Source organism: Palaemon carinicauda, chromosome 1 (genome assembly GCF_036898095.1).
Source record: "Palaemon carinicauda isolate YSFRI2023 chromosome 1, ASM3689809v2, whole genome shotgun sequence".
Classification (NCBI taxonomy): Eukaryota; Metazoa; Arthropoda; class Malacostraca; order Decapoda; family Palaemonidae; genus Palaemon; species Palaemon carinicauda.
In genome coordinates, this window is record NC_090725.1 from 80,378,971 (window position 1) to 80,399,708 (window position 20,738).

A 20,738-nucleotide genomic window follows, 5' to 3' on the forward strand; every position below is an offset into this window, starting at 1 on the left:
CCAGCTTGTTATTAGAAATGGATTTTTTTGGATATCTGCATGGTTGTAAACATGATTATCCATTATATAGGTTTCACTATCATAAGGTTTATAAATACGCACTTGGTTTACCACAAAATTTTAGTCGGTTTAGCAGGAATATGTTAAACTATCGTCGTTGACAATTCTTCTATTCATAATGGCCTTGTCGTCCAGGAGTGGTTTAAAAGGCTTCCTGAAATCATCCTGAATGACTGGCTTGCCAAATCACCAGACCTCGATCTTATAGAAAACCCATGAGCCATTATGACTAAAGGAATTTTGTATATATGCTTTGTTCCAACACGGAAACTTACCTCGAACTACTTTCTTAGGAGTACCTGGAATCTCCTCTCATCCGACCAGAGTTTTGTGTAGTTTACCCTACTTCCATTTTCTGTGAAGGCTAACCTCAGGCGGAAGGATACATGCCCTGAGGCTAGTCCCGGGTCAGGGAGCGTGCTAGCTTGGGTCTCGACCCTCAGTAAGTTCTCTGGTCGCGTTGTGATATCATCTCGACGTTCTCCATATCTCAGTGCGACTCTTTGTGTCCCCGACTCCATTGTGTCCCGCGTGGTTCCCACGTGGTATCCCTGTGCTATCCCTTTGTGTCTCCGTGCGTTAACCTTATCCTTCCCTTGTGTTCTCACGTGTTATCCTTGTCCTTATTACCCTTTCCCGCAGCATTCCTGTGTCTTGCGGTGTTGCGATAGTGCGTGATGGAGCATCCCCGCCGTTGTCCTGGGCCTAGAGCCGGGAAGTCGTGTGGTGCATTTCTTTCTAAGCCGGAGTTAGACACTCATTCCTTGTGCTCGTCGTGCAGGGGTAGTGTGTGTTCTCCGTCGGACACGTGTCCGGAGTGCGTTTCTTGGAGTGAGGTCCAGTGGGTACGATTCAGTACCAAGAAAAAGTCTGCCAAGCGGTCGCCCAAGAAGGCTAACACCTCTTCGCCCTTTACGTCTCCAGAAGGACCGTCGAGTAGGGTTTCCCTTCCATCTTCCCCTACCCAGAGTAGGGGACGAGGTAAGTCCGTTGCGTTGCGGGGAAAAAGCCAGAGGTTCTTCCCCAAGAGTCTATTATCCATGATAGTGGGGTAGCAGCATCTTTCTAGCCAAGTGGGGTGCCTGAAGGTGAGTTTAGTGGGGGTCCTAGAGACAATGCCCTAGTGCACGCGGGTCACGTCTCTTCGGATGATCCCATGTGGAGTAAAACTGTCCCTGTCTCTTTGCCCGCATCATGGGCATGTTTTTCAGGTACCTCCGCAGTTGAAGGCGCCCCAGAGAAGGAAGACTCACCGGCGGCGGATCGCCTCAAATGGGTCCCTCCTAGGACGCCCTGTAGGTCCCCGTTGAGGTTGGAGGAAGGCCTCGGATCCTGGTTCCCCAACGTAGAGCTTCCACGCTCTCCCCCAGCACCGCCATCGTCAGTACCGGAAGTGTTCCTGCAGTCCGCGCCCTTCGTAGGACAGCAAGCCGTTCAGACGACCACTCTCCGGGCCCCAGCCCCTTGGACGGGTTATGAAGAGTCATCCGATTCATCGGTTGCTACAGCCTCCTATTCCTCGGAAGGAGAAAACCGGAGGAATTCCTGGCGGAAGCGTGAGAGATCCCGGAGGAGGCACTCCCGTTTTCGGTCACGTTCCAGGTCTCGACATGGGAGGAAGCGCCCCAGGTCTCCTTGGAGAAAATTCAGGAGGAGCAGATCACCAGAGGAGGAATGGGTGGTCATCCCCCGCAGTAAGCTCGTGAACCTTACTTCGGTACCGAGCACTTCAGGCTGGCGACCCAGAGACAAGTCTCCAGGAAGGTTCTCCTCCAGCCACAAGTTAGAACCACGGAGGGACCCGGCCTCGCGGACCTCTTCCGACAGGCGTAAGACCGCGAGGGTTCCAACTCAATCCGCCCAGCGGAGGGAGTCGCCCCCTCGGACGGGCAGCCTCGTCGTGCCCTCGAAAGTGGCACCACGGACCCTGGAGAAGGAGAGACGGCTTCCTCCGTCGGGCAAGCCCACGGAAGCCGCGTCCTCCATGACTAAGGACAGACAGAGGACGGAGGCCCTCGCCGCCACGGCAATGCCCGTCCTGCGTCCAGAGCCTTACGCGGAGGCATCCGTCTGTGGGATTCCCTCTAGAGAAGTAGGCCGCCAGACGGAGGACATCGGCGACGATGTGGAGAGCGGCCCAGCGGAGGACTCGGCTTACAGGAGGGTGATAGGCCTCATAAGACGCCACCATCGTATTGAGGAGCCTGAACCCTCCGACGAGGATCCCTGGCGCTCTAGCCTCAATAGACTAATGGAGGCCCCCGCCCAGCAGAGGGCTCCGTTGGCTCTTCCAGTGGCCAGGGACGTGAGGCTCGGTAGAGCTCACGTCAACGAGATTGTGTCTGGCAATGCAGAGGCCCCCAAGTCTCAGAGCTCCTCAAGTTGCTCCAGGAACTGAGGTCCCAGAGTAAATTCTACCTTCCAAAGGGTCAACGTCCAGGGGCCTGCAAGTTGGAACCCTCCCTCGAAGTTTTAGGCCAAGGGGCCCCGGAAGACAGAGCCTCATCAGCCCCAATCTACTTCTCCCAGTCAGAGGCGACTATGATGGAGGAGATGGCAAAAAACCTAGCGAACGTCGCCTCTTGGCTAGATTGGTGGGCCTCCACTCTCGTAAGTGTTCAATCCTCCTACGACCTTTCAGTTCCAGGGAATCAGGCTCTCCTGAAGGAGCTAATTATCTCGGGAGTTCTTGTCCTACCAGTCCCTAGCCCAATCAGCCAACTGGGTACTCAGGAGGAGAGACACTGTCCTGAGCAAGCTGTCGAGGAGGATACCGGACAGGGAAGCGAGGGCCCTGAGAAGCCTGCCCCTATGGAAAGACATCCTCTTTCCCCTGAAGGAGGCAGAGGAAATCATGGAGAAGGTCTTGAAGAGGAAGGAGGTGAGTGTTCCTAGACCTCAAGCACCGAGGAGGCCCATCCACAGGAGGCCCGCGTCCGATGGTCCTGCTACTCCTCGAGCCTCGTCTAGCCAGCACAGGAGAGACTCCCCAGCGGGTCCTTGGTCACAGCCGTCTCAGCCCTCCCGTAGGGGAGCAGCATCAGCCCCAGCCTCCTTTAGAACTTCCTTCTCGGCCTCCAGGAGGGGCCGTACAGGTCGTTCCTCCAGAAGAAGATAGGGAAAGAGGCCCCCTACTCCTGCCCAAGCCTCAGGTGGGGGGATGCCTCAGACTTTTATGGCAAGCATGGAAAAACCACGGAGCAGACCCGTGGACAGTAACAGTGTTGAGGGAGGGGTACAGGCTACCGTTTCTGGCAGAACCTCCGCCCCTGATCCCAGCCATTCGAGCGGAGTGGTTGGCTCCCAAGGACTCCTTGAAGAGAACAGCCTTACAAGTGGAAGTTTCCACGATGTTGGTGAAGGGAGCAATGGAAATGGTATGGGACCCGGGCCCGGGCTTCTACAGTTGGCTCTTCCTGGTGGAGAAAGCAACGGGAGGTTGGAGACCGGTCATAGACCTCTCGGTTCTCAACAAGTTTGTGTGCAAAACCGACTTCAAGATGGACACCCCGAAGTCGATCCTAGAGTCCTTGAGGGAAGGGGACTTCATGATGTCCATAGACCTCAAGGACGCTTATTTTCAAATCCCAGTTCACCCCTCCAGCAGGAAGTATCGTCGGGTGAAGTGGGGTGCCCAGACCTTGCAGTTCAGGTCCCTCTGCTTCGGACTATCCACAGCGCCTCAGGTCTTCACGAGGGTCTTCGCAACAGTCTCAGTGTGGGCTCACGAACGGGGCATCCGCCTGATTCGTTACCTAGAAAACTGGTTGTTCCTTTCATCCTCAGAGGAAGTTTTGAGGGATCAAGGCGCGAAGCTTCTGCAGTTCTGCAAGATTCTGGGGATCACCATCAACCTGGAGAAGTCTCATCTGTCACCCTCCACCAGGATGACTTATCTAGGGATGGTCCTGGATTCCCGTTTAGTGAGAGCCTTTCCGTCGGAAGAGAGGCTGACCACCTTGGACCAAACCCTCCGCCCCTTCTTGGCAGGACAACCCAGGAGAGCAAAGGACTGGCAGAGGTTAATAGGTCACCTCGTGTCATTGGAGAAACTGGTTCCCCAGGGGAGACTCAAGCTCAGGAACGTCCAATGGAACCTGAAAGGACTCCGGAACCAGACGGATTCCCCCCACAAGGTGGTTCCAGTTCTCCCGGAAACGGAAAAAGTCCTAGTGTGGTGGCAAGACCGGACAAACACCCTCAAGGGGATGCCCTTCGTAGCCGAGCCCCCCGAGATGCTTCTCTTCACAGACGCTTCCAAGGAAGGATGGGGTGCCCATCTCCTCGGAAGGTCAGCAAGAGGCAGTTGAACAGAGGAAGAAAAGGCACAACACATAAACATTCTAGAGATGAGGGCGGTTCGAAAAGCGTGCCTACAGTTCGTCAACCTTCTACGGGAAACCACTGTGGCGTTGATGTGCGACAACGCCACAGTAGTAGCATACATAGAGAAGCAGGAAGGACTGAAATCGAGGGAGCTGTGCGATCTCACGTTGGAACTTCTGGATTGGGTCACAACAGAACAGGTCACGATCGCAGCGAGGTTCATTCCAGGGAAAAGAAACGTCCTGGCCGACGGACTCAGCAGGATGGGTCAAGTGGTGGGAACCGAGTGGACCCTGCTCTCAGAGGTAGCCAAACTCATCATCCAGAAATGGGGTTCGCCAGTGATGGATCTCTTCGCAACAAGACTGAACGCACAACTCCCCGTATTCTGTTCTGTCCCAGACCCAAAAGCGGTGTTGGAGGACGCCTTCCAACACCAGTGGGACAATCTGGACGTATACGCCTTTCCCCCTTTCGCGTTACTCAGACAGGTGCTCAACAGGGTGAGGACGGCCCACAACCTAAAGATGACTGGTAGCGCCCTGGTGGCCGGAGAGAGAGTGGTTCGGCGACCTAAAAGAACTAGCGAGTCTTCCCCCGTGGCCTCTTCCAGACAGGCCAGACCTGCTGCGGCAACTCCACTTCCAAAGGTTCCACGACAATCCTCAATCCCTCCGCCTTCACGCGTGGAGGTTATCGAGCGTCTCCTGAGGAAGGAAGGCTATTCAGCTAGAACGGCCGAAAGGATGTCGGGATATCTGAGGCGTTCATTGGCAGCGGTGTACCAGGCTAAGTGGACCACCTTTACGAAGTGGTGCTCCTCCAGAAACATCAAGCCGTTGAGGGCCTCTATTCCGGACATTGCGTACTTCCTGGTACATCTCAGGGATGTAGTCGGTATGTCTATCCTGGCCATCAAAGGAGTCTGTGCAGCTTTAGGCCAAGTCTTCCTACTGAAGGGCATCGATCTGGGTTCCTCGAGACATATCTCAATGCTCATCAAGAGCTTCGAACAAGCATGTCCCCCTCAAGCCGTCAGGGTGCCGCAGTGGGATGTGGCGAGGGTCCTGAAGATGTTAAGTGAACCCCCATTTGAACCCCTGAAAGATATAGTGAACAGGGACCTTACCCTCAAGACTGTCTTCCTGTTGGCACTGGCATCAGCTAAGAGAGTGGGTGAGATTCACAGGCTGTCTTACGAGGTCTCACACGCGAAGGGTTGGCGTGAGATTTCCCTCAAGTTCGTCCCAACTTTTGTGGCTGAGACGCAGAATCCAGCAGTTTGGGATCCCAGGTTTGAGGGCTTCTCAATACCAGCAATTCCTCGTTCGGACAATCCGGAGGACTTGAAGTTGTGTCCTGTCAGAGCCATAAGGAAATACCTGGAGAGGTCTTCTAATCTCCGTCCTGGTATCAAGAGCCTTTTCGTCTCCACAGGTACAGTGAAAAAGCCGGTTTCGAAGAACACTATCTCCTTCTGGCTAAGACAGGTGATTACCAGGGCCTATAGCAGTGCGGGCGTTCCCCTGCCAGGAAAACCCAGGCCCCATGACATTAGGGGTACAGTCCATTAGTGAATGCAGTCATCGTACAAAGATACTGGAGGCCCTCATATGTTAAGCCTACACTCTGGCTCATTTATTTGACTCTGTCCGAAAGAGATTTAAGATATAGTACTGGTAAACACAAATACATAACACAGTCACTATGTTCCTATCCAGAAATGACAATTGCTTGCAAAACACTAAATTACATGAAAGAAATTTTTCACAAAAACAACCCTTCGGAAAATCAACACATCTGCACATATCCTCAACATTCACTCTCCATTGATACTTTCGTATTCCATGGGTATACCTGGATCCACTAGTATACCTGGATCCACAACAGTCATTATCAAACAGTGACAACAATAACCATTAAGTATGGCCATAATAGGCTAAGAAATCACAAGAAAAGATCATCATCAAACATAGTCAAACATAATGAAACATCATCTATCTTAAAACATAACGAAACATCATTTAACATCTTTAAACATAATGAAACATTATTCGATATCTAATGCGCATCATCATCAAACTGTTAACCAACTGTATCATACTAACAAAAAGTATCATAATCAAGCGAAGCTTTGTTCCTCCACTCGGAACACTTCTGCAGGCATCTGCAGGTATTCATGCAAAAAAAAAAAAAAAAAAAAAAATGGTACTAGTATAACTCATTGGGCTACGCCTATACTCTGCATTAAGTAAGGTATGCCTGGGGCACCCGGAACCACTCCCACTGCTGGAGTGTTCCCCACACCCCCGCATTCATTGCACAAATTCTGGCGGTGCTCTTTCTCAAAGCATCTTGCTTGAGTGAAACAAGCAGCACCTACCGAGATAGGTTTCGCCAGCATAAAGAATGTGGCCTCCTTTCTCCCCCTCAACCAGGGTCAGGTAGGACATCTAAAAGCATTACAACAGAACACCAGTCAAACCAGATGGTGAACAAACAAAACAATCCCTCAACATCTACAACAGGAATGTCCAAATTCCCAAGGGTTAATCTCTACCTGTCAACTTACAACAAGGGACATCAAAAACTCTAAGGGCATCTCAACGCCCAAGTACAGTCACACACACACACACACACACTCTCTCCCTCTCTCTCTCTCTCTCTCTCTCAGCAAGAGCCTAATTCCTCCAAGAATAGGTAGCAAATAACTGATTCTGTTACTAATCAAGACAGCATATCATAACTAAAATTAATCATTGGCAAAGAACCGACTCTTTCTTACTTAACTTTCCCTAAGTTATCTCCCAAAACTCTGACACTATCAGTCATAAAGAATTAATTTCTCACTTAGTCATTCCCTTCTTTTTTTCTTTTATTCTGCTAACATATAGTCGCCGCTCTTGCACGTGCGTACTCTCTCCGAGCTTCACATAGACTTAAACACGATTGCATGCATACACGATTCTTCCCACCCAATGGCTCACATGGGCCAAATTAGCCGACGCTCGTTTTGTTTCATTCATCAAACCCTTTTGCAAAGAATAGTATTTCCCACGATCCTAGCAAATAACAGAGATCCTACTATCTTTCACACTGAAACTGAAATTTATTTCCCACACGTCTCGTAATATTCTTACATTACTTATCGAGTGCAGAAATAACTAAAAACATCAGAAAAAAGAAACAGCTTAACCCTTTTACCCCCAAAGGACGTACTGGTACGTTTCACAAAAGCCATCCCTTTACCCCCATGGACGTACCGGTACGTCCTTGCAAAAAAATGCTATAAAAATTATTTTTTTTTTCATATTTTTGATAATTTTTTGAAAAAATTCAGGCATTTTCCAAGAGAATGAGACCAACCTGACCTCTCTATGACAAAAATTAAGGCTGTTAGAGCAATTTAAAAAAAATATACAGCAAAATGTGCTGGGAAAAAAATAATCCCCTGGGGGTTAAGGGTTGGAAATTTCCAAATAGCCTAGGGGTAAAAGGGTTAAAATTATGTCCTCATGTTATACATAAAACATGCATTACGGCACAAATGAACTGTTCAAACAGAAAAAAAACCAAGCAGAACATAAAATTACACATACACATTAACGAGTCTCCTTTGCTTTTTAGACAAGTCACCGAGTCTGAAGTGCAATTCACTAGTCTCTTATTACTGTCATTAAACAGATATAAAGACATAAAAATACTCTGCTTTCTATCATTAATTCACCAAATAACTTAATTTCAATCAAAATCCCCTGTCTCGTTATAGTTTGACACAAGAATATGCCCTTTTTTTCTTCTTTTAACAACCTGACATGAAATGTCTGTTACTCTTCTTATCAGACATCGATTAACTATAGTCCATTTCTTTTAGCGATGCATACAGTATTTGCACCGACTCGCAGCGGTGCCCTTTTAGCTCGGAAAAGTTTCCGGATCGCTGATTGGTTGGACAAGATAATTCTAACCAATCAGCGATCAGGAAACTTTTCCGAGCTAAAAGGGCACCGCTGCGAGTCGGTGCAAATATGCATCGCTAAAAGAAATTGACTATAGTGATGGGCATTAATATGGCTATTTGTATTCTACTCTTCAACTCCAAGTTTATTCTGATAACATGATTCCATTATTTCTCAAAAATTACGTTAATAAGTTAAGAGCATACTTCTGCTTGAAAACTTATCTCATTACATATTTACATTTATCCCCAAAATGTCACATCTGACAACTGATCCTCGAGTTTCTCGAGCGTTAAGATTCAGTTACTGTAGTGGCTTGCTAGGCCTGTCCTAACCTATTGCTGAATATACTGTCAGCACCTCAGTCGTTTGGTCCACGGCTCCTTATTCAACATACTCAGAGCAGCCCTAAGAGAGTTTAATTCCTAGGGGTTCCCCCATCCGCCACCCGGGGGGACGCGTCTGGTAGGAGTTTTCTCTCCCCTAAAATGTATTTTGGAATATCCCGTTTCCTAAAATTATCGGTAGTCTCTTTCTATCTTTCTGTCTCAACGAATCAGAGCGTTTGCCAGATGCTTGTAACGAATGTAAGGCTAGTTGTTTTTAAAACAAAGACAAAATTTTAGGTCATATTTTTTTCTGAATTTCTCATTGTTTGTAAATAGTTCTACAGTGTTGTATAGCAAGTGGTGACAGGGGCGATTATTGTTAAAACAACATTCTTATTTACTAACTCCTAACTGCTTTTACAACTTTTAAAATTACTGTCACACATATCTGTTTTGATATACATTCCGAACATTTACTTTATTCCCTGACGCAAACTGTAAAAGTTTACGGCAACTTTTTCATTTCTCAAATCTTTCATGTTACAGTACTTATTTGTTCTCGCGAATCAAAAGAAACGGACAAAACTAAGTAAGAATTCAAATTCTCTTCTTTCTATCATGTTTTGCCAAATAGCACCTAATAACAATCCATTTTTTCTGTCATGATTTTTCCAAAACACACAATTCTCTACAGAACTGAAAAACAAAGACTTAATTCTGGCATCTAAGTCAAAAGAAATTACGTTACTTGTCAAAATCTCAAATTTCATTTCACATCAAGAAAAAATCACAAATTTTAAGTAATTTGTATTTTTCCTAACAGTACAGTACTTACCTCGAACTACTTTCTTAGGAGTATCTGGGATTCTCCTCCCAACCAACCAGAATTTTGTGTAGTTTCCCCTATCTCCGTTTTCTATAGTGGGTCCCTCTGTAGCGGATGAATACGCACTCTGAGGCGACCCAGGTCAGTGAGAGCGCGTGGCCAGGTCTCGGTCACCAGTAAGTTTATGATAGATATGGTATCCAAGTCCTGTAAGACACTCGGGAAAGGATGGGCGGGCCATAACCTGAAAGTAGTTCGAGGTAAGTACTGTTAGGAAAAATACAAATTACTTAAAATTTGTGATTTGTTCCAACACGGAGTACTTACCTCGAACTACTTTCTTAGGAGACTTATACTTTAGGAGGTGGGTGTGGTCTTACGGGCCGATAGACCGGCTGGATAATAAGATCGAACCTAGATAGGAGACTAGGTTCTTCTGACCCAAAACGGAATATGAGACTTAGGGAAAACTACGCAAAAAATTATTTAGTGTCTAAGTAACTCACCTCTGTAAGGATCTCCGGACATGGGTGCTTCCCTCTGAACGTTTCCCACATGGCAGGGGTAAGGAATAAAGGGGGAATGCAGGGGAAGCAGTAATAAGGGGGTAAAAGGTAAGGAAGGAACCTGTGTCGCTTGGACTTACCGCCCACGGCTTCCCGGGGGCTACAACCTTGAATCTTTTGGAGCGCAGAAATGACCGGACCAATAGAGAAGCCGTCCAAAGACTTTCTAGTACAGTCCTTGAGGTAGTGGGCCGTAAAGGTGGACTGCCTGGACCATGTGCCCGCCTTCAGAATCTGCCGCACAGCCATATTCTTCTCGAAGGCCAGCGAAGTTCTCAGGCCCCTAATATCATGGGGTCTCGGCCTACCCAGTAGGGAAACTCCGGTACTGTCGTAGGCCCTTATAATCATCTGTCGTAACCAGAAGGAGACAGTATTCCTGGACACTGCTTTCTTCACCAAGCCCGATGAGACGAACACTCTTGATCCCAGGGCGAAGTCTGGCCGTCCTTTTTAGGTACTTTCTAACAGCCCTTACTGGGCACAGCAACAAATCCCTCGGGTTGTCCGATTGCGGAATCACCGGCACCGAAAAACCCTCGAACCTAGGGTCCCAGTAAGCTGGGTTCTGCGTCTTGGCCACGAAGTCAGGCAGGAACTTGAAACTTAACTCTCGCCAACCGCTCGTGTGCGAGACCTCGTACGACAACCCATGGAGTTCGCTCACTCTCTTAGCTGATGCCAGGGCTAGAAGGAAGACAGTCTTGAGGGTGAGCTCTTTGTCTAGGATGTCCTTCAGAACTCTGGCAACGTCCCACTGGGGCACTCTAGAGGCACGGGGATAACATGATTGCTCGAAGCTCTTAATGAGCATCGAGATTTGTCTGGAAGCTCCTAGATCAAGACCTTTAAGGAGGAAGACCTGGGCCAAGGCCGCTCGGACACCCTTGATGGCCGGGATAGACATGCCTACGTCGTCTCTCAGATAGACTAGGAAGTCCGCTATCCTATGAATGGAGGCCTCCAACAGCCTGCTGTTCTGTGAGGCGCACCATTTATTAAAAGTGGACCATTTCGCTTGATACACTGCGACAGAGGACCGTCTCAGGTAACCCGACATCCTTGTTGTGGTCTTCGACGAGTATCCTTCCTTCTTCAAGAGCCGCTCGATAACTCCACGCGTGTAGGCGGAGGGACCGAGGGTTTTCGTGAAACCTTTGGAAGTGGGGCTGACGGAGGAGGTCTTCCCTGTCTGGAAGGGGCCACGGTGGGAGGCACGCCAGTTCCTTTAGGTCCGCGAACCACTCTCTCTCCGGCCACCAAGGCGCTACCAAAGTCTTCCACAGGTTGTTTGTTCGTCTTGCTCTGTTGAGGACTTGTCTGAGCATCCCGAAGGGAGTGAAGGCATACACGTCGAGATTGTCCCAAGGATGTTGAAAGGCGTCCTCGAACGCTGCTGTTGGATCTGGCACAGGAGAACAAAATACGGGGAGCTGTGTGTTGTTTTGTGGCGAAGAGGTCCATCACTGGCGACCCCCACTTCAGGATGACTGTCTGAGCCACTTCTGGGTGCAGGGACCACTCCGACCCTACCACTTGGCCCATCCTGCTGAGGCCGTCGGCTAGAACGTTCCGTTTTCCTGGAATGAACCTGGCTGTGACCTCGATCTGTTCCTTTGAGGCCCATTCCAGGAACTCTGTCGTGAGACTGCACAGCTCCTTCGACCTCAGTCCTCTTTGCTTTTTCACGTAGGCCACCACCGTGGCGTTGTCGCACATCAGAGCCACGGTGTTTCCCCGGAGTAGGTGGACGAATTCTAGGCATGCTCTTTGAACGGCCATCAGTTCTAGGATGTTTATGTGATGGCTTATTTCCTCGGGGGAACACTTCCCCTTTGCCGACTCGTCGAGAAGATGGGCTCCCCATCCCACCTTCGATGCATCCGTGAATAACAGTATCTATGGGGGATCGATCGCTTAGGGCATTCCCTTGAGGGTGTTCGTCCTGTCGTGCCACCACTTCAGGACCTCCTTTGTCTCCGAGGACACCGGGACTATCTCGTGCTGGGACTCCCCCAGGGTCCAGAATTCCTTTAGGTTCCACTGAACCGCTCTTAGTTTGAGTCTCCCCAGGGGGACTAACTTTTCCAACGACACCAGGTGGCCCACTAACCTCTGCCAATCTTTGGCTCTCCTCGGCAGGTCTGCTAGGAAGGGGTGAACTATCCGATCTAGATTGTCCAACCTCTCTGAGGAGGGGAAGGCCCTCACCAACTGGGTGTCTAGAACCATCCCCAGGTAGGTCATCCTGGTGGAGGGTGTCAGCTGCGACTTTTCCAGGTTGATGGGTGATACCCAAGTCCCTGCAGAACCGTAGAAGCTTCGCGCCTTGCTCTTTCAGTACTCCCTCTGAGGCTGAAAGTAACAGCCAGTCGTCCAGGTAACGAATCAGGCAGATGCCCTGTTCGTGTGCCCAGACCGAGACTGTGGTGATGACTCTCGTGAAGACCTGAGGAGCTGTCGACAGCTTGAAGCAAAGGGTCCTGAACTGCAACGCTTGGGTACCCCATTTCACCCTTAGGAACTTCCTGCTGGAGGGGTGGACAGGGATCTGAAAGTAGGCTTCCTTGAGGTCTAGGGACATCATGAAGTCCCCTTCCCTCAAGGCTGCCATTACCGACTTCGGGGTGTCCATCTTGAAGTCGGTCTTGCACACAAACTTGTTGAGGGCCGACTGGTCTATGACCGGCCTCCAACCCCGTCGCCTTCTCCACCAGGAAGTCTGCTGTAGAACCCCGGGGTGGGGTTCTTGACTGGTTCTAACGCCCCTTTGGCGAGCATGGCCGTCACTTCCTCCTGCAATGCCGCTCTTCTTAAGGGGTCCTTGGGCGCCAACCACTCTGCCTGTTGGTCCGGAATTAGAGGGGGCGGGTCCGCTAGGAAGGGTAGCCTGTACCCGTCCTTCAGAACTGCTACAGTCCGCAGATCCGCTCTGTAGTGCCGCCAATCTTGCCAAGAGTGTTTGAGGCATCCCCCTACCTGAGGCTTCGGCAGGAGTAGGGGGCCTCTCTGCCTATCTTCTCCTAAAGGTGCGGCTGGAACGCCCTCTCCTAGAGTTGGGATAGGAGGACCTAAAGGAGGATTGCGGAGTCAAACCTCCCCTACGGGAGGGCTGTGAGGCTTGCTGCCATGACATCGACGGGGGAATCTCTCCTAGGCTGGACTGGCGATGAGTGGGGGCCGTCTGGTGTGGACCTCCTATGAGCCGGATGCCTTGCAGCTGGTGGCCTGGGCTCCCCTGCCTCTTTGAGCTTCCTGACCCTCTCCATTACCTCTTCGACCGCCTTCAGGGGGAAGACGGAATCGCCCCACACCGGGGAGCTCCTCAGAGATCTCGCCTCCCGCTCGGGTAACCTACGGAGCAACTTGTTCAGGACGGTGTCCCTTTTCCGTAGGACCCAGTTAGCTGTTTGCGTGAGGGATTGAAACGTGAGGAATTTCATCGCCTTTCCCCCTGAGCTGATCAGTTCCCACAACAAGGTTTGGTTCTCCGGTATGGAGAGGTCATGAGAGGACTGGAACCCCACCAGGGTGCAGGCCCACCAGTCCAACCAAGAAGTGACGTTCACCAAGTCTTGGGCCATATCTTCCATCATGGAGGCTTCCGCCGGCGAGAAACACACTGGGGCAGAGGATGCCCTGTCTTCTGCAGCCCCTTGATTTAGTGTGACAATTGCTGCCTCGATTGCACGGGCCCCCCCGCCGACCGTCCGGGTCGTAAAAGCGTTCCTGCGTTCTAAGGCCCGGAAGCAGTTTGGAGGACCCCTGGCTCCTGGGGGCGTCGGCTTGGCTCGCTATGTATTTATCGATGTGACCATCCCTAGCTTCACGTCCGGCGCCAGAGGGAGGGTTAGGGACAGTTTCTGCTGAACCGGGTTGTCCACTAACCTGCCCAGCCCGGAGAGCCAGGCCTGCTCCGTCGATGGTTTAGGATCGTCTAGCCTGTGGTGTAGCCTGATGAGCGCTAACACTTTCCGGTAGGAGGAGACGTTGTCAGAAGAGCACTCTCCTCCTTCTATGAGGCCTTCCGCTACCTGGTCATCTACATGGGGCGCCTCATCGGTCACGGATGGAGCCGCGTGGGAAGCCAGATCCTTCCTCTCACGCCGAACCACTGGAGCGGAGAGTTGCAGAACGGGCGGATCCACTGGGACGGGAGTAGCCGTCATGGGTCTACTCCCTACCGCGGAGCTCTGCAGAGCCGTGGATCTTCCAAGATCTTCCGGCTGGCCCTGTCGCTTGGGAAGAGCCGCCGAGGGACCGGGAGCCGGGGCCATGCTGCCGTGCCGAAGAAGCGGCTCTTTCCGCTGGGCGGATGGAGCCGGTACCTTCGTGGACTTAGGCTTGGCGAAGGCTACTTGGTGAGCCGACTTCGGGTGACGGGCGGACCTACAGGAGGACCCTTGTCGCGAGGGTGATAAAGCGGCTCTAAGGAGCCATCCCGAAGAGCCCGGAGCGGAGGCTACCTTGAGTAGTTCGCTGCGCGGGATTGTAACTCGTACCCACACATCTCTTGATGAACGGCCCTTCTTATGTTTCTTTTTGGAGGTCCTGGCACACTTCCTAGAATGGGTTGAGCGAGAGGGAGACCTCTTCCTACGGGAACTCTCCCGCTTCTTCCTCGAGTCTCTTGGGCCCGAATCTTACGAGCAGGACGAGTCCAATGAATCCGATGTAAGCGATGACGAGCCCGCTGAGTCTTCCGATACGTCCGATGCTGCTGGGGGATCCTCGTGTCGTTCCACTGGCAAGGGCAGCTGCAAAAAGACGGGCGGGAGCGTTGACGACGGTGCCAGGGGAGACCGCACAGCCTTCTTGGGGCCGAACCAGCTGTCGAACTCCTCTTCTAACCTCATTGGAGACCTGAAGGGCGTCGATAGGGGCCTTCCAAGCGATGGAGTCCAAATTCGACGAGCCTGCCTTCGGGCTCTCCTTGTACGCTTCTCCCCCGGTCGCTGAAGCACCTGAAACGCACAGCCACGATGCAGGGGAAGAGGCCTGAGCAAACTTCCCCCACATCGGGTCTTCGGACGAGACGGGTCCTGTAGGCACCAGAACCTCGTCTCCCGAACACACTCTCGCCCCCTCATCAGGCCCCCCACACGCCTGTACAGACACAACATCCCCCACATTAGGAATATCAGACTCCTGAGGGAAAGGCAATGGGCCGCTTCCCCGCAACGGACTTACCTCGTCCCCTACTCTGGGTAGGGGAAGGCGGCAGGGAACTCTTCTCCGACGGGTCATCGGGCGACGCGAAGGGCGAGGAGATGTTCGCCTTCTTGAGTGATCTCTTGGACGCCTTCTTCTTCTTGGTCCCGTAGAGGGCCCACTGGATCTCAGGCCAAGACTTGCACTTCGGACACGTGGCTGAGGGGGTGCACACACTTCCCCTACACGAAGAACACAAGGTGTGGGGATCAACCTCCAGCTTAGAGAGGAACACACCACAAGATTTACCGGCCATAGGCTCGGGGCAGCGAAGAGGATGCTCCATAACTGAACACTAAAGCACCAAGCAACACAAGAACACCAAGCAACACAAGAACACAGGGGAAAGAGGTGGATAAAGGAATATAAGGTGAATGATGAACACGTGGGAACCGCGTGGGGACACAAGGGGTCGCACGGGATGAGAGAGCGCGGCGAGATGTTAATCACGTCGCGACCAGAAACTTACTGGTGACCGAAACCTGGCCACGCGCTCTCACTGACCCGGGTCGCCTCAGGGCGCGTATTCATCCGCTACAGAGGGACCCTCTATGGAAAACAGAGATAGGGGAAACTACACAAAATTCTGGTCGGTTGGGAGGAGAATCCCAGATACTCCTAAGAAAGTAGTTCGAGGTAAGTACTCCGTGTTGGAACAAACTCTTATTCAAGATCCGCTCTTCAGCAGTGACTGTAACATCATAATGCTTGCTCAGGGAATTCATACATCACATTAGCTTTAAAACACATTAATGGTCCCTGTTATCAGACATTATTCTCTTAAAATAATTTGTCAACAATGCTCGGTGTCAGTCAGACCAAACACTGGTGAAACAAATCACTTATGAAACACTGTAACTAAACATAACTAAAAGAAACTAAAGGCAAGATCTTTAATTCGCGTACGTGACAGATTAAAATTACTTAACTGTTGGCAACTGAAATTTTTTCGGCTATTATATTAACAAACTTATCTTCATTAATTAGGATAATCTCAGACTAAAGCTGACAAACAACAGCTTGACTCTCTTTTAAAACTCATAATGAAACGAGTAGGCTACCAATCGACAATACATTGTGTGACATAAGAACAAATATTGTGACACGATTTTCCCAAATCAATGTACCTATTTTACACTTCTTTCTTTATAGTTTTACTAAGTAGATACTTAAAGAAGGCATCATAAAAAATCTTCACAAATTACATCTTAACACTGAATTTAATGTCTTAACACTTAATTTACAGTAAACTTCCTACATTTTAATTATGACTGAAACATTTCTTCTCTCGAATTAAAAAACTGTTATCATTGTTAATACAGAAGTCAACATGTGACCAGACTTCTTTTCCAAAAATCACATGTAACACATTTGACATTGAAGGTCTCAAATAACAAAAACAAACTACTTTAAACCAAAGAAACTATGCAACGAAAATTCATAGTTTACAGCGTAAAGAACAATTTATTTATCGACAGCAAAAAAAAACATTAGTTTTTTTTCCTCTTTTAAGAATAGAAAATCACTCTTTACCCGAAGCTTTTAAACTTAAAAACATCTTACTCGACTAGTTACTTTCTTCAATCAAAACTCGGGTTCTTTCATTTTACTTTACCATTACGTAAAGAAAATGAAATTAAAACTTCAATACTCGATGCAATTTTACAAAATCTTTAAATATATTCGTTAACAATAAAACTATAGATTTTGTACCACATTACTTAACTTATACGTGGGTTGATTGCTGTGGGTCGTCTTGGGTCCCTCGTCCTACAGTTGCTGTCTGGGACCTCTTCTAATTTTCAGGGTTGTCCTTGGTCTTTGTGAGCATGCCATGCCCACTGCTGATGATTCGATGACAAAATCCTCCATAGTTATGGCAATTAGAAGCACCTCAACTTCTGTTGATAGGGCCCATAGAAGTGTCCTGGCCTGCAATTTCGGATGGCGAGTTTCGAGGATCTTGGTCTTGCGACGGGAAACTGAACAAACCAGCAATTTTGGGCGTGCAGTCTTCTTTTCCAACTGGAACATTGTCGTTCCATCTTCTTGGGGACGAGTGTGTTAAAATACAGTTTCCTCTTGGGCACCATTTGTTTCGGCCCGCCCGTCTCGGCGGAAGGGCGCTAAGGTCTTTTCCCTGCAGGTCCTCCCAGGGTGACTGGTTCACGCCACCCCTCCTGGCTGCTTCTATTCTCGATATCGTCAGGATTTTTTTCTTACTGTAATTTTTTTAAGGACATCCATTCATCCTTTATCATCTTTTGTTATGTTTTTTAACTGCCTTTCTTTCCGAGTTTTTCCTTTCCTCTTCTCCTGAGATGTCTTTCTTGCTTCTCGTGTCATTCTTTTTCTTTTTTATTCACGTCTAAAGTTAATGGTTGGTAGCTGTGGCACTCAGTCTTTTCCTCGTTATCACTCGTCTTTAATCCTCTTTATGCCACTGAAAGGCCACCAATTTTGTCACATGGGCGTGGGCCATTAAATAGTAAATGATGAGAGGCGGTGAATTAGACAATTTTTCCATTGTAAGAAGATTTATTGTCTAAGTTAATTTTCTAAGGAACATGAGCATCAGTCTTCTTTAAAGCAAGTGAAGTATAACTAAACATTGAGAATTGCATAACAGCAAAGATAAAAGTTTCTCACAGACTTTCAACCTATTGGAACAATCATAATGGTAATTTACAATTATTTCTTGTAACTACAGACACACAGGGACACATATATATGATTAAGTTTGTTACAACTAAAAACAACAGTTATTAGACGTCTTGTGGCGTATCGACGCTCGCCATGGTTGAGGTAGGCTTACCGTGGCAGGTGGGCCTATCGAGGGATGCGCACTCACTACTCGGACTCAAACGTAACTCTTATTCGTCTGGGGGTAATCTGGGCTTCCCAGCTGTTCTTATTCCCCTTCATTACTGGGGTCGTCTGAGGGCTTGTCTCGCCTCAGGGTTGCAGTGGCAGGTGCTGCAACTGTACCTGACTGGTTCTCACCCTGCATCCTTCTCTCCCTGGTGTAGCTTTTGTCATGGAAACAGATTCAGTACACGTGTGCTTGGGTCAGCAAATAACAAACACAGAGGAAAGCAGTTAGAGCTGCTTCTCATGTGGCCTAAGGACTATGGAGACGAGGTCTTAGGTCGGTAACCGCCCTACGTCCTCCGCACTTACTTTATTTTGTATTTTTGGCATTTGTAAAAAATTATTAATGTATACATGACAGATCACTGATACTTATTATCAGATGAAGATAACAATAATTTGAATAAAATGTACTAACAGACAGACCAAGGAAAATTTCTAAAGAAGTACGTATGATAAATTTTACAATTTGTTAGTTTTGGCACCTACTGTACCATCTTTATTTTTCTTTATTGCGTTGAATGGCCTTTGTTCCTGGAATCAGTGGAAATGTATACAATATCTAATTTCTTTTTCTTCACACAGGTTCATGCAAAACATGAGGAGAAGTCTGATAGTCGGTCTGTGTATAGGGAATACAACCGAGAGTTCCTGCTTCCTAAAGGTACAAACCCAGAATTGATCAAGTCCTCTCTCTCCAAAGATGGTGTGTTGACTGTTGAAGCCCCACTGCCTGCTATCGCTGGCACTGATGAAAAGGTTATTCCAATTGCACAAAACTAATTAACATAAAGGCATTATTGCAACTTAAGAGATCAGAAGAAAAGCTCATGCAGACTAGAAAAATGGAATTTGAAAATTACCTTTTACAATTTTGCCATTTTATGGTCAGACGACTAAACAGGAAGCATTGATGATGTATATCAGTTATGATATGAAGGTAATAAAAACATTTCAGTTATTTTAAATAGTCATCTTTTATTTTCCCCTTTCTGTACATTGTAATAATTGTATAGCACATTTTTCTTGGACAATTTCTACCAAAGGTTATTTATGTAATATTATTTATACTTGTATATAAAACTTCATAGTTTTGTGCCCCTCAAACCTATTATACAATCGAATAATGAGCACAAATTTCAGTACAGTAAAGCAGTTTTGTATTAATTTAATAAATGAGGCATCTTTTAATGAAAAAAACTATTTTTTAATACAAGGTTATGTAGAACTTACAACACAAATAAATTTGTGAAGATTTTGGAATTTGAGTACGTCCCTAAATTTACTGATGAATAAAGATAAAGATATGTATATTCATCCTTTAGTTCAAACTAGAAGTAGTTTGAGGGCTCCCTTTTTAATACATCAATCTTTTAATCTTCTCTTGCACTCTTTCAATATCGTTAGGACTCATCAAATTTAGTACAGTAATAACCAAGAACTAAAAAATTTATATAAACATACTTAAATAACCATTATATGTCATAACATTTGAAAAATACACTAGCTCTCCTAAGCTGAACGTTGAACAGTTCATTTTCCTTCCATGAAAGATGAAATGCTTGACATTAATGGTTCAAGCATTGCAAAATTGGGGATTTAAAAGTGAATTAAAAATCAAATAATTAGTCATAATGCTTTAGCCAATGGGGTCTGATTTACAAAATCAATATGAAAAGCTTTAATCATAATTATACTTTACACGTCACTTCTAATTCATATTGGGTTTCCTACAATGCTATTTTGACTTTTGTACACATACATTACTTTTCTTGGGTATCCCTCTTATTGAACTGTTAAAAATTGTATTTCTGATCATAAGTGTTAAAAACAAATGAGATTTACCATAATTTAGGCAAAACCAGTTTTAATAGAATGTATCAGTGTAGGTCACACTACTAATACCTACAAACCGTGAGCTTCTCAACTTTAAGATCGAAAAATAAGACCACACTTGTGCACCTTCCATACTGTAAATACAAAAAAAAAATCAACCTAATTACAGAGCATTCTTAACCCTTTTACCCCCAAAAGGACGTACTGGTACGTTTCACAAAACTCTTCCCTTTACCCCCATGGACGTACCGGTACGTCCTTGCATAAAAATGCTATTTAAATTTTTTTTTGCATATTTTTGATAATTTTTTGAGAAACTTCAGGCATTTTCTAAGAGAATGAGACCAACCTGACCTCTCTATGTCAAAAATTAAGGCTGTTAGAGCAATTTAAAAAAAATATACTGCAAAATGTGCTTGAAAAAAAAATAACCCCATGGGGGTTAAGGGTTGGAAATTTCCAAATAGCCTGGGGGTAAAAGGGTTAAATTCAACACAGAAATTCTACCACAGTGATCAAATAAAAAACAAATATAATAAAGATCCAACTGGCTTATGACTGGACTTGCATTATTAATATAAAAAGTGAGTTAAATTCAGCTGTCCTTCAGTGATTTTATAAATTCTGAGGTTAGATTGTAACGAAAGCAATCAATTATACTGAATATAATTAATTATCAATGATTTTAGTTCGTATTTCAGGAAGCAAAGTGCACTAGCAATTTACAGTTACTGTAGTTAAGGATAAAAATTTT

The 20,738-nt window shown here is 47.4% G+C and overlaps 1 protein-coding gene across 1 annotated transcript in view; it reads left to right on the top strand.

The window, feature by feature from the left end:
* Nucleotides 1–19,118, top strand: part of LOC137649309 (protein lethal(2)essential for life-like) — a 26,666-nt gene extending 7,548 nt beyond the window's left edge. The window contains exon 3 of the mRNA XM_068382296.1: nucleotides 18,734–19,118. Coding sequence (XP_068238397.1) covers nucleotides 18,734–18,931 — 198 coding nt within the window. The 3' untranslated portion in view covers nucleotides 18,932–19,118. The remainder of the gene's footprint in view (nucleotides 1–18,733) is intronic.
* The last annotated feature ends 1,620 nt before the right edge of the window (nucleotides 19,119–20,738 follow it).